We start from the raw sequence: 14,444 nt of genomic DNA on the forward strand, positions 1-14,444 counted from the left end.
TGCATTGGTAAGAGCTCAAAGATATCTGAGTTTCTGTAGTATTCAATTTGACTTCTGAACAGTAATTAAAACAATATTTTTCATAGTATCACTTGAAGCTTTAATGTCTGTACAATTTGTTTTTACAGTTATGCTGTATTGATCGTCCTGAAGAGGGAGGCTTGTCACCCTATGTGTTCGCTTTAATGGTTATTTTCTTTCTACAACAGAGGAAAGAGCCCTTTCTGCCAGTCTATTTGGGATCATGGGTATGTGTATTAATACACTGAATAGTATAAATGGGAGGATCAGTTGCCTGTGGTGGTATATTATCTGTCAGTTCTATGCTCCTCTGAGCAAGCCATAAGCAAGCCATTTCTGCAGGTTTTAAGAGTGTGAATTCATGTGTGAATTCATCCTCTTTCAATGGCTACACTTAACATTATTATGCCTGACTGTAAGTTTGCATTTCACAATCCTAGTCACTGGATTAAGTGCTCTGTTGCCCCTTCTGTGAATAAGGGGAGGTGGGCATTGAATAATGCATTTTACAACAATTTACTTCCTCATTTTTTTCAGCCTTTCCTCCAGACTGTTGAGAACTCAATCTACATAGCTACATCCCAAAACAACATCTTGGAATTTGCCATCTAATTCTCCAAAAATTAGCCCATGGTTGGGGAACACACTGGTGCACTGATACCATCAGAAGGGATCACATTAGGAGTTTACAGCATATATTTCTTTGGTTTAGAAACCAAAATGCATCTTGATGTCAGGAGTTGTATTATGGATGCCAATAATGAATCCAATTCTGGATTATGGATTGACATCCGTAATACAACTCCAATAATTCAATTCTAATAATTGAATTCCAATTCAATTATATTCATTGCACCCATTTTTATACTTACAGTCTCTTGTTATGTTCAGCACACATGTTCCATTTCCTGTAACTAATTACAAGAACCTTTCAGTTGGCAATTATATCTACTACGTTCCTGACTCATTCAAAAGCACGTGCACTTTCTGAACTGGATGAGAAAAATGTCCTGTTGTATATGGCCATATAATTATAAGATACATATTTATGCTTGTCTAATGTGCAAAGAAATGGTTACATGACACAGAATTTTCTGGCCAATCAGTTCCAGTGTTTGGTCACCCACACAGTACATGGCCACAAGTTCTTCCTCATACTCAGGTGGAACATCTTGCATCAGTTTCTGCCCCTGCCTCTTGTCCTGCTCAGAACCACCTGGATCCATCCTCTTGACACCCTTCCTTCCCTCAGATATTGATGAGGTTCTCTCTCAGTTACCTCTTCTCAAGACTGAACAAGCCCAGTTTCCTCAGCCTTTCCTAAGTGAGGGGCTCCAGTCGTTTAATTATCTTTATAGCCCTTTGCTAGACCCACTTCAGGAGCTCCATGTCCCTCTTGCCCTGAGGAGCCCAGAACTGGACACAGCTCCAGTTGTGCCTCACCAGGGCTGAGTAGAAGGACAGGATCACCCCCCTCACCCTGCTGGCAATGCTTTTCCTAATGCATCCCAAGACACCATTGCCCTTCCTGGCCACCAGGACACACTGCTGGCTCATGGACAGCTTGCTGTCTACCTGGACCTTCAGGTCCTTCTCCTCAGAGCTGCTTTCCAGTAATTCAGCTCCCAGCCTGTGCTGATTCCTGGGGTTATTCCTCCCAAGGTGCAGGATCCTGCTTTTGCTTTGGTTGGATTTCAGACAGTTCTTTGCCCATCTCTCCATCCTGTCAAGGCTGCACTCTGGGGTATTGGCCGCTGCTCCCAGCTTTGTGTGATCATGACCTGCTGAGGAGGCCTCTGTCTCTTTGTTTCAGTCACTGCTGAACAAATTAAACAACACAGCCCAGTGTTGACCTTTGTAGGACGCCCCTAATGACAAGCCCGTGTTTAGACCCCATGCCACTGATTACAACCCTCTGGGATCTGCCATTCATCCAGTTTTCAGTCCACCTCACTGTCTGTATTTCCTGAGTTGTGGACACCAGCACACTCTTCCAAGAACACTGAGCTCTTGGGAGTTTTTTTGTAGAGAAGTATGAGGACAAGAGAGGAAAAGGTTGGGGCATATTCTAGATGTGGAGCAGCTGTTTTTAAACTTCGGTCTACTGCAGTGTGGGGACTAAAATTTAAAGTTCACATGATGTTTAGCTCTGTGTTTCTTTTTTTGTTTCCTCTAGATTGGAGGATTCTCATTAAACAAATTAACTAATTTTCATCTGAGAGAAGTCAAGAATGATGCTGTGGTTTGGGAGCATAACTCCACTGATGAATCTGATTTGCCACAAGAAACTTCCCCTAGAAGGGGCAAGGTCTGAACTTCTAAATTTGTTTCTGTAGTAGTCTAGCAGACACTGCTGTTCTCAGAAAAGAACAACCCTCTATTTCAGTTTTGTGCTTATGTTTCAAAACCATTAGCTGAATTAAGAGATTGAGAATCTGCTTGCTTCAAGGTCTGTTGTGCTGAGCTCTTGGTGCTAAAGAGCTGGCAGGAAAATAGATATAATTTCAAACTCTTTGATAAGACCTTGAATTTTAATCTATTCGGGAGAATCTAGTTTACAGAGTTGGAGCAGTTTTATCTTGGAATTAGATTAAGCATATGAAAAATATTTTGTCTTTGCTTTGAACTGTTCTTACAAATTATTCCTCTTATAATAACTTTGTAAGAAACAGTATCACAATTATTGCATGTTGTGAGAGTTAAAAATTCAGCCTAGACTTGGCTGAAAAATAGGCTGTATAATCCATTCTGTCCTGTGACATGAGATACGCTTCTTTCTTTGAAATCTATGAATTATGGCATAAACACTTAAAGAAGCAATTTTTATTAATCACTGATGCTACTCTTTACCATTGCTGCACTCTTCCATTTTGAAGCTTTATACTGTGTCTTCCAATTCTTTAATTGCAGTTTTTATTGCAATTGCAGGAGTCAAGAACCAATGATAAATTCTGCCACAGTAGATTGCAGATGACATAAAGGAAGCGTAGCAGTGAAACAGTTAAACACCTGTGTACTAAATATTATTTAAAGTTTTCTTCTGTAATTGACAGGTTCCCTTAGTGTTTGATGTAGGTCAGCAGTGTTCAGCACCTATTGGTCAGCTGTGGCTTGAACTGCTTCGTTTCTATGCTTTGGAGTTCAATATGGCTGATTTGGTTATTAGCATTCGACTCAAGGAACCAGTGTCTCGTGAATTAAAGGACTGGCCTAAAAAGCGCATTGCTGTGGAAGGTATATAAATATCTCTCAACAAATTTCAAAGAATTGTAACTTAATTTTTATAAGGTGCTGACTTGGTTGTTAATGTTGAGTGTTACAACTTAGAAATTTTTAATATTGGACTGGTTAGAATATTTTTTTAAAACATCTATTTGATATTTCTATTGAGTATTATTTTAAACATTATCAGAAATAATTAAGTGAACTAAAAGATTGTTTTCAGCACAATTTGTAGATCTTGTGTCTCTACTGTCTCTACACAATGTTTAAGAGTTACTAGCAATTCAGTCTGTGTAAGAATATAAGTGTATTCTTCTTTAAAGAAATTAACTCTTTCACTGGTGGCTCACTTCTTCTTTTTACTAGACCCATTTTCAGTCAAAAGGAATGTGGCAAGAACTTTGAACAGCCAGCTAGTGTATGCGTATGTTCTTCACTGTCTGAGAGCAACTTACAAGTATTTTGCCTTGCCTCACAAAAAAAGTGCAAAATGGGGCAAAATACCCTCTTCAAATGCAGATGAAGAGAAATCTCAAATGCTGGACTATGGAAAAGATGCTATAAAGCATGAAGATTCTGACTTGCAAAACTTGGTTGGTAGAACAAACACAGCCATAATAGAAGATAGCATAACAGAGGATACACCTATTCCCAGGGAACATAAAATTGGTCCTTCAAAACTGTGTGATGGCTCAGAAAGTTTCACAGAAGAAGAATTGGCTGATGATATAAGTAATCTGGGAATTACCCATGAAGACTCAGACTGCATAATTGAGGAAGTTATTTCTGGAGATAATGAGGATTTTAAACCTAGTTGTGAAGAGACAGAGAGTGAAAATGAAGATGAAGAAGAGGAGGAAGAGGAAGAACATGAACAACAAAAAAGACAATGGCATACTATTTTGGCTGCTGAGCAGAGAATTGATGAAGACAGTGACAGTGGAGAACTCCCTGTTATGTTGAATGAGCATGAACTAGATACATGTAGGATTTCAGACTTTAAAGGTTTTCAACACACTGCACTTACAGAGAGTGATGAATTTGGCTTGGAGTGCAGTGGTATAACAGATGATAAGATCGACATTGATGAGTATAGTAGCACTGAAGGTACTGATGAGTTGGATGAATCCCCACAAAAATTCCTATGTTCAGCACAGAGTCAGATATCCCAAATGATTAACTCAGATTATGAAGAGGAAGAAGAGGAAGCACAAACTCTTCTAAACCAGAGAGAATGCAGTGCTACCATTAGAGCTGGAGCTGAACTAGATAACACATATACAGGAGATGATGATGCAGTGTCAGAAGATGATTTTTCCATCCCCAGTAAATATGAAAAAAAACAATTCAAAGAAAGTGTAGGTGGACCTCTGAGGAACAATTTGAGTCAAGAATATCATACTGAGAAGGGAAGCCATTCTGAAGAGACCACAGCAGTAGAGCAGTGCTTAGAATCTGAACTTTTTTATGAATTCAGTAAACAAGCATTTACAAAGGGCAAGGTAAGCAAGCTGTATCAGAGCATAAACATATTGCTTGTGTTCTGTTAGAAGTTATATGAAAGTGTTGCTCCAATTTATTAAAGTACCATAGTTTTTAAAACTAATCTTTCTTCTTGCTCATGCAGTCTCCTACAGTAGTATGTAGCTTGTGCAAACGGGAAGGTCATTTAAAGAATGATTGTCCAGAAGACTTCAAGAAAATTGAGCTTGACCCACTGCCACCACTGCCACCCAAGTTTTCAGTTATTCTAGATGAAGTTTGTGTCCAGTGTTACCGTAAGTTTTTTCCTTTGAATATTGTGCCATAGAAAAAGAATCTGAAAAAAAAAACGTAATGCCCACAGACTAGTAGTGTTATAAGGTGAGAGTTTATTTCCTACATTGCCTCCAACTCTTAGATACAATTCTACAATTTGGCTTAATGGTAATGGCTCTTAAAGAGCTGCTGAGTAGTTTTTATCTAGAGAACTAGAAAGTGTTTAGATTTTTCTTCCAACTGGTTGGTAGATTACTCATACAGGAAAATACATTTTCTGAAAATCTAATTTTGGGTGGAGTTTTTGACTGATGCTTTTGTATTTGTCTGATTTGAATTATGTTGACTGTTCCTTAACTTGTAGTTTTCATAAAAAAACACTTCAGTATTCTAGAAAAAATTGTGAAAAAATACAGTTTTGTAACATTTCTCCACTTTTGTTCTTTTCAGAGTGACCCAACTTTCCTCCTTTCTCTCTCGCCATTTCTGACCAGACAAAATGCATTATTTGTCTAATTAATGTTTTTCTTTGAGCAGGTATTTCTCTTCTACTTCATCCTTGCTTTCTTTCCTTCACATGTGAATTTTCTCTTTCCCTTCCCCTGCCCCACTGTAAACCCCTCTCTATTTTCACTTGAATCTTTGCTCTTCGTGAAAAGTAGTTGCCTAAATTGTTGTCTTTTTTTGTTCTTTTTTTAAAGATGATTTTGCTCCAAATATAGTAGAAGATCATGCTCGAGAGCATATAAGACGAAGCTTGGAAATGTTCATTAGACAGGATTTCCCAGGTAATTAGGCCATTTTATCTTTGTGTTTATATTTTTGATTGTTCATACTTGAGTGTTTTCCAAGAAAACATAATTTCAATACAACAAACATTTTAGTTTTGAATATTTAACCCATATTGTTGCTTAGCATTGGAATGCTTCATTACATTAATTTTTGTTCTAAGTCTTTTCAGGCTTTTTTAAATTTGAACTTCTTCATTTATTCATATATAGCACACATTACTAGGAAGGAACAACAGCAAGTTAAGGAAGAAACAATCCAAGCAGAAGTGGAATAGTTTTACATTTGTTATTTTAACTATTAATCAAACTTATTTTTGTAACTGCTCTTACAAATAACAAGGTTATTTTAGTACTTCCTACTGAAACTTACTGGCCTTGGAATATTTTAAAATATAGCCACAAGATCTGGCCTGTTCACAGAACCGAGGCATTTGATTTGTTTTTCCTTTGTTTTTTTCTGGAGTTCTTACCTGTAACACCTGAACTTCAGTTCATGGTCTTTTAAAATTCAAAAAAAATTTTTTTTGGCTGGAGCCAGGTATATCCCATCCCCTGAGAATCTCTGTACAAAACATTTTTCAGTCAGATGTCAGCTTGAACCTGCATGCTGATGATTTAATTACTGGAAAGCCTGACTTGTTTCTGGATTTGTCAGACTGCTTATTTAAATCAATAATAGTAGATATTCTTTTCTCATAAGCAATGTTAATCAGAAAGTTTTCATGTACTACAGAAATACAATGTTTTCTTGCCTGTATTAGAATACATGCAGTGGTTTGCAGCTACATACAATTTGAGATTCTGTGTTATATATAATTTGATAATTTTTGTTGATATATATGGCCGTAATATAACCCATGCCTTACAGGAACCAAGCTGGATTTGTTTGGCTCCTCAAAAAATGGCTTTGGCTTCAAACAAAGTGATCTTGATATCTGTATGACAATAGATGGTCTGGAAACTGCTGAGGTAGGTTCAGATTTTGGTTTGTGGTTATATAAATGCAGAATTTTCTTATATTGTGTATTTAGCATAACCAATTCATTATTTTATAAAGGTTTTAATATTAGAAGGAAATACTAAGGTACCACTGAGGCAGATTATTTTGGGGGTGTTTACTGTTGCCCTAGGGAGGAGTATAAGAATGAAGTAGCTAGTTTTCTCCCACATTCTGCATTTCTAGCTTTATTTGTGCAGATAAGTAACATTCTTGATTGCATGAACTACTGGAATGCAAAAAATGGAAGAGCATATCAGTCTCCTTTCATGCCGAATATCAGCTTTTGAAAAGTTTCCATTATTACATTATCAGCTGTTGATTTTACATATGCCATTTTGAAATGATTTCTTGTATTCGCATAATTCTGTATAACATGAAACATCTGATTATACAGCTTTAAGCTTAAGGGCACATAATAAAAGGTTGCCTGAAATACTTGCAGCAGATAGAGCTTTCAGCTTTTTTTCTTAATGTCTTAGGGACTCGATTGCATCAGAATCATTGAAGATTTAGCAAAAGTTCTCAAGAAACAGTCAGGTAATTTTCTGGAAAATTAAAATAAGTTATTATGGTTTCGTTACTTCATTTGCTGTAGTGGTAGGATTTTGGGGCACTGTGGGTGAAAATCATTAAGATACAAATAACATAAAAGAGTTTGTTAGTAAGAGTGAGGTTGAATATTGTGAACATTTGGATTTACTTTTGTTTGTATATATAGGTATTCAAGGTTATTATGTTATTGGACCACATCTGATCTGGACAGATAGTATGTTTTTAATTTACACGCATAAAAATAATGATTTAAGACTTGAGGCTTCAGTTTAATAATTATGTACTTGTCTGTGAAGTTGATAGTAAAAGATATTCTGATACAAGTCTGCAGTGTGAATTTTGTTTTTTTCTACAAGAAATCATGAATTTTATAGTGCTCATTTTGTTGTATCTCCAATGAGTTGAAATGAACTGTCATTTATGTCTTAAGCTTATTTTTCTATAAACAAATTCTACACTCTTATTTAGACTGCTATTTATTTTTTGAGGGGGCTAAACATAAATTTATATAAACTATGTTTATCAGATTGATGATATTTGATAAATTTCTGAAATCAGTGTTAAAATGTAACTGAAATACACAAATTTGGTGTCAACTAAGATTTTCTTTTGTAGCCTTTTGGCTACAGTTGGAAGTTAAGTGATACTGTGTAGGACTGTATTGTAGCCATTCAGTAATAAAACATTTCATCCTAGGTTTAAGAAATGTATTGCCTATAACAACTGCTAAAGTCCCAATTGTCAAATTTTTCCATGTCAGAAGTGGTCTTGAAGTAGACATCAGTTTATATAATACTCTGGTAAGGTTACCTCCTTTTTTATTTTATGTTGTGTAACAAAAAACTGAGAATCTGTTTCTTGAGACTGAAGTGATTGTTTGATTGAGTTTCAAAAAGCAGCTGTTTCCAATTACCTGTTGCAGTTTGATGTTTCAAAGAAACCTTTTTGGTTTTGTTTGTTTGACTATGAGTGAGTCAGCTGCACAGTTGTCATTTCAGAGTTGTCCTTCCTGAGAAAATCTATTAGTAATAGTAAGAAACAGTGGTTTAAGTATTTTAAGTCTTTCTCAAATGAGAGTCAAAATAAACTAACTTAAGATTTTTTAGACGACTTAGCATCATGGCTCTTGCTTAGCCTTGAGAACTGAAAGAGTAATTTTGAACCCAGCTTGCCTGAACTGTAACATATTAGAAAGTAAAAAGAAAAACAAAACCAAACCACACACAAAACCAATCCATGTGTTCTTGGCCAAACTTTTTAAAAACAGATTTAGTTTATTTCAATGTCTCTAATTTTCAAAACCCTGTTCCTTGAAACAGCAAAGGAAAGTGAAGCCGTAGAGACAATTTTTAGGCTTTCTGACAGTTTTTTTATGAGCTCAGAGGGAGTCTTGAGGAGGACAACCACTAAGTGTGAAAGTGTTCTCCTTGAAGTTATGCTTTCATATGTGTCCGTTGGTAACTCTCACACATCTGGACTGAAATCTCTGGGTTCAAGTAGTTACCTTCTACCAAATATTTTGAAACTGTAGTAGGAGATTAATGCTTCTTGTTTTGAAGTCTTATTCTGTGAATGCTACTTTGTACCACTTCCATACAGATCAAGGAAGTTGATAGGCTTTTAAAAGAATGGGTGATAACCTCATTGTTGAGTGCTTCCTTTCTCAATATATATTCCTACACAGGGCTTCACATATGTATTAGTTGATGACGCACCTTAGAGTTTTTCTTTTTCATGTTTTCAGCTTATTTTCTTCATAACTTCAGAGCTTCTTTATTTTCTACATGACTTCCTTATTTTTGTAGGCCTTGCATAATACCCGACTTCTGTCATCATACGCAGCTATTGATCCTAGAGTAAAATACCTGTGTTACACAATGAAAGTCTTTACAAAGGTATGTTTCAGGCATTCTAGAAGCAGTAATTCCTTCAGCAAGGGATGATCACCATGAAAGATACAAATCACGATTCTTTTTCTAGATATGTGACATTGGAGATGCATCTCGAGGTAGCCTGTCATCTTACGCATATACTCTTATGGTGCTTTATTTCCTTCAACAGAGAAATCCACCAGTCATCCCTGTTCTTCAAGAGGTACAGTATATTGTAAAGAAATTAGTAACTGGACATGGTATTGATCAGAAGAATGTCAGTGCTGAATGTGAAAGGCTCTTCTAATGAGTTTTAATACTACTCTTTCAGATCTACAAAGAACCAAAAAAGCCTGAAATTTTGGTTGATGGCTGGAATGTATATTTCTTTGATAAGCTAGAGGAGTTGGTGAGTAAATCATGCTAATTGGAAATGTTGTCTGTAGCTTGGCAAATGAGTAGAAATTCCTTTTTAAGACAGTCTTCCCTAATATAGAGTTTGAATATTGTGGTTTAACCCCAGCTGGCAATTAAGCACCACACAGCCACTCTCCCATTCCCCCAGACCCCTCCCTGGTGGGAAAGCTAATTAAAAGAGAAAAAAAGTAAAATTTATGGGTTGAAATAAAGACACGTTATTAATTGAAACAAAATAAAATAATAGTCCTCATAGTCTTAATTGTTACAATGATGTTAATAATAACAGTAGTAGTAGTAATAATGGTAGTAATTAAAAGAGATGGAGTGGACTAAAACCCAAGAGAAATCAGAGATCCCCAACACAAGTGCTCAGCAGCTGCTGACTGATGCCCAGCCCATCCCTCAGCAGCAGTAAGGACCTCCTGGCCACTCCCTCTGAGTTCATGTACATGGCATGGAACATCCCTTTGGCCGCTCTGGGTCAGCTGCCCTGGTGGTGCTCCCTCCTGGCTTCTTGTGCTCCTGCTGGCTGGCAGAGCGTGGGAAACAGGAAAGTCCATGACATTAGGGTAAGTACTACTGAGCTGCAGATAAATATTAGTGTGTTATCAGTGTTATCAGCATTATTCTTATGCTAAATACACAACACAGACTATACCAGCTACTGAGAAAAAAATTAATTCTATCCAGAACAAATGCAGGAATGGAAGTGGAGTAGCTCCTGTTTTGAAAATCCTATTCCTGTGTCGTAAAGCTTTAGGAATATGGTCGGTCGTAATTCATCTCTGAAAAAAAACCCTCCAAAATCTGAAATAATAGATCACAAAATTATTTTAAGCTGTTAAGGATCATTAATTGTTCTTTGTCTCTTTGGATGAAGATAACTGCTACCACCTGTGTATCTGGTCATATCTGGTTAATTCCCTTGAATAATTTTGTTTTATACAGACTCATAAAGTGAATTGATAAATTCTTTTCTTAAGAGGCAAAGCCTAGTGCCAAAAGTTCTATTAATTGTCCACTTTGGTTACTAATAGACTAAAAAATATACTGTTTAAAATCAATATTGGATTATGAATAAAAGTAATGAAAGGAAGTATTCTAGTGTAACTCCATTGTTTTTCTGTATAAAATAAATGTTGAAAATACATAAAGAAAATCATGAAAATGCTTAATGTAAGTACTGAATGTAACAATATTTTTGTCATTTTAGTCAGTTGTTTGGCCAGACTATGGGAAAAACACTGAATCTGCTGGGCAACTGTGGCTGGGACTTCTCCGATTCTACACAGAAGAATTTGATTTCAAAGAGCATGTCATCTGCATCAGGAGAAAAAATCTGCTTACAACTTTCAAGAAGCAGTGGACCTCCAAATATATTGTAATTGAAGGTAAAATCATATAAAATACAGGAATATACAGAACTTCTTTAACGTGAAAATTCTGCTTTTTTCACAAGGCTTATTTATTTTTCTATTACTAGATTATAAATTTTTTAATGCCCATGTTTTGAAAGCATCTCAAAATTGCCACTGAGTTTCAGTAGTGCTAAGCATTACTCTTAAGGGGTTTTTGGCTACTGAAAAGAAGTTGCAAACAAGCTTTTCATTATTAAGTAAATGGCAGAAAAATAGATTCAACAAAATCCTTTGGCAAAGAAATTAGGTGTAATTCAATTGAGATGTTCTCAAAAATACTAGGTTTAGCTGAGCCCATATTAACTTAAATGATTCAACTCTGTATGATTACTGTTTATTATCGCTGCTTATTATCACTATGCTCTCTGACAGAGAAAATGCAGTTAGATATTTTAGAAATAATCTGTAACCTGTTTTCTGGCCCATTTCATTTTCATGCAAAGAATTTCTACTCTTTTGTCTGCACATTGAGGAATGCCTATCATGTTATTTTCTACAGATCCCTTTGATTTGAACCACAATCTTGGAGCTGGATTGTCAAGAAAAAGTATGTCTTCTGTTAACAATTTCAATTACAAAGTGAAGATCTTGTCTTCAATATTATTTTACATTCTAGTTTGATATTTAAATGATTATTTTCGTTTGGGTTTTTTTTCTTCCACAGTGACAAATTTTATAATGAAGGCTTTTATCAATGGCAGAAGGGTATTTGGTACCCCTATAAAAATATTTCCTAAAGAATACCCATCAAAAATGGTGAGTTACTTCTAAGAGGAGTATGTGTGAGCTCTTTGGCATATAACTTAGCGTTTGGAGGACTATGGCTACATCACTGTAAACTCTTTCTCTTAAATTTCCACACTACTCTAAATATCATGGGAGTTACCACTGAGTACTGTTTTGATGTTACTTGCATGTAAAATATTTTGGTATGCAGAATACTAGTCAAGTCAGTGTTTCATTGTACAGATTTATGTATTTTAATCCAAATGAAAACCACCTTAGCATTTCTTAAAACTGCAGTTTTATAACAGTGTGCAGACCTGGTGGTGAGTAGGCTGCCTGTCAAAGAGATCAGTGGCCAGTTAATTCATTAGATCTTTCAGGGTTCAGCTACAGACCCCAAGAGTATTCCTTTCTGTAACTCTTACTGCTGTTTTAACACTTTTGTATCCGTCTTGGTTTCCTGGTGTTTGGATTTTCATTTTAAATATATGATTTCTTCTACAGGAGTACTTTTTTGATCCTGAGGTTCTAACAGAAGGAGAATTGGCACCAAATGATAGATGCTGCAGAACTTGTGGTAAAATTGGCCATTTCATGAAAGATTGTCCCCTGAGACGACAGTGAGTATAGCATTGGCATCTGTGTGTAACTTTTTTCCTTAGGTTTGTTTGGGAAAGATTAGGATAGTAATGCTAAACAAAATGTGTACCTGCTGCAGATTATTTCATAACCTGAATTAAAATCTCTCAGTACCTCTTTTGGCAGTAGTGGATAATGTTGCTGCAGAACTGTTAAAGTATCAATACTGACTCTCCATTTTGTTATATAGGAAAGGAGCAGTCACAGAGAATCTAAATATTCCCTAGAGCTGAGTAACTGTGTGCTGTGAAAAGTACACATGTATTTTTATTTATTTAATATGATTCTGTATTTTTATTTATTTAATAGCTTCTACTACCTGAATTTTGCTGCTCCTAGCAAGGCATGAGTTTGTCAAATTCACAGAATCATGCAATTCCTATCAAAAGCAAGGCAAGAATGTCACAGCATTACTTTTCATAAGCACATATGTATAAGAACAATGTCCTGTTTTGCATCCAAGAGAATACTTCCTGTCCCTGAGTAGTCAAGTCCAATATTCAACTACTCTCTTCTGGCAACAGATGAATGGCTACGTGGCTTTTGCAGTTCTTCCTCTTATGAAATGCCTGAACCTAAAACTCATCCTTTAATTTTTATTTTAGTTTATTTTATTTATTTATTTTATTTTATTTTAGTTACTAGAAAGCTCTTTAAAGCCTTCATGTCTAAAAAACAGTGAAATCTTAAAAACCTGTATGCTCACTTTTAAGGTGGATGGAAAAATCTAACCATTGTTTAGAATCTATTTATGTTAAATGCTGTCATTAGAAATCATTTACACTTTCCTGTAACTAAGTTTAAAAAAAAAGCTACTAACATCATGTTGGTTGAAGTGGCTGTTCCACCACACATTAGAGACTTGTGAATTACATTGTTGATGCTGTTAATTTGGCAATTTACTCAGCTTTAGCAATTGCAAGCATAGCAGCTGATGATAGTTTGAAATTAAAGAATGCTGAAGGTGGTGTGAAAGTCTTCTCAGCATCCAAACTGCTGTCTTGGATCTATGGATTTTTAATCTTGCATTCTGAAGTGAAACACCAGTTCATTGCACATACTCAGCTACATTCTATACAACATTAGAGGAAAAGTAAATGGGATTGTGCATCTAAGAACAGAAATGCCCTGTGAGGTAAAACCACTGATACATTTGAATCCTCAGTTCAGCCATTTATTGTAAAAGGGAGTGCTGTCTATGAAAGGAAAACTAGTTGTTTTCTGTAGTCTCTTCTGATGCATTCCCTCAGCATCTGGAGTTGCTGTATAAGAGATGTTATACCTGCCTGCTCTGCCAATGCTCATTTGTGGATTGGACTTGTTTATGATTTTGTCCTTTTAGTTTTGGTTGGTTTTTTTTTTCCTGAGCCTGATTCTCTTGGTGTCCTTAGCAGTCTTCTATGGCAACTAGTTCTCTAAGTGCTCTGACTGATCTGTAAAACAGTGCTTTTCTGTATCTGTTTAAAGCTAATCTTAATAATCCAAGAACTTGCTGAGTATGCATTTAAATCCATTTGCCTGTGTCCCTAACAAAGATATTAAATAATATTGGTCACAATACAGACCCCTGAAGAACACCAGTCATCACTAGTGTTGACACAGACATCAAGAGATTGACCACAATGCTTGAAGTGAAACTATGCAGCCAATTACATATCCACTGAGTCGTCCACCTGTCAAATCCATCTTTCCATTTTATAGACAAGGATTTTGTGTAAGACAGTGTCAAATGCTTTGCAGAAGTCCAGGTACATGTTATCAGTCACTTTCTTTACCCACCATTTCTGTAACCCTTATTTATAGAAAGCCACCAGATTTGTGAGGCATAATTTGCTCTTAGCAAAAGCATGTTGGCTGTCACCAATTGTGTCTCTGTTTTCCACGTGTCCTAGCATAGTTTACAGGAGGATCTGCTCCATGATCCTACCAGGCAGAGGTGAGAATGACCAACCTATAGCTCCCCAGGCCTTCCTTTTATGCCTCTTTTTAAGAAAAAAGATGCGCACCTTGAAGCTTGTGCCATTCT

General features: G+C 36.1%; 1 protein-coding gene across 1 annotated transcript in view; it reads left to right on the top strand.

Moving 5' to 3' along the window:
* Nucleotides 1–14,444, top strand: part of TUT7 (terminal uridylyl transferase 7) — a 32,548-nt gene that overhangs the window by 12,362 nt on the left and 5,742 nt on the right. Inside the window, exons 10-25 of the mRNA XM_058823355.1 lie at nucleotides 129–248; nucleotides 2,198–2,329; nucleotides 3,075–3,255; nucleotides 3,610–4,745; nucleotides 4,871–5,021; nucleotides 5,703–5,789; nucleotides 6,661–6,761; nucleotides 7,272–7,329; nucleotides 8,041–8,144; nucleotides 9,150–9,239; nucleotides 9,325–9,438; nucleotides 9,547–9,624; nucleotides 10,849–11,026; nucleotides 11,553–11,600; nucleotides 11,718–11,809; nucleotides 12,284–12,399. Of these exons, the coding sequence (XP_058679338.1) occupies nucleotides 129–248; nucleotides 2,198–2,329; nucleotides 3,075–3,255; nucleotides 3,610–4,745; nucleotides 4,871–5,021; nucleotides 5,703–5,789; nucleotides 6,661–6,761; nucleotides 7,272–7,329; nucleotides 8,041–8,144; nucleotides 9,150–9,239; nucleotides 9,325–9,438; nucleotides 9,547–9,624; nucleotides 10,849–11,026; nucleotides 11,553–11,600; nucleotides 11,718–11,809; nucleotides 12,284–12,399 (2,786 nt within the window). The remainder of the gene's footprint in view (nucleotides 1–128; nucleotides 249–2,197; nucleotides 2,330–3,074; nucleotides 3,256–3,609; nucleotides 4,746–4,870; nucleotides 5,022–5,702; nucleotides 5,790–6,660; nucleotides 6,762–7,271; nucleotides 7,330–8,040; nucleotides 8,145–9,149; nucleotides 9,240–9,324; nucleotides 9,439–9,546; nucleotides 9,625–10,848; nucleotides 11,027–11,552; nucleotides 11,601–11,717; nucleotides 11,810–12,283; nucleotides 12,400–14,444) is intronic.

The sequence above is a fragment of the Ammospiza caudacuta genome, chromosome Z (genome assembly GCF_027887145.1).
Source record: "Ammospiza caudacuta isolate bAmmCau1 chromosome Z, bAmmCau1.pri, whole genome shotgun sequence".
NCBI lineage: Eukaryota > Metazoa > Chordata > Aves > Passeriformes > Passerellidae > Ammospiza > Ammospiza caudacuta.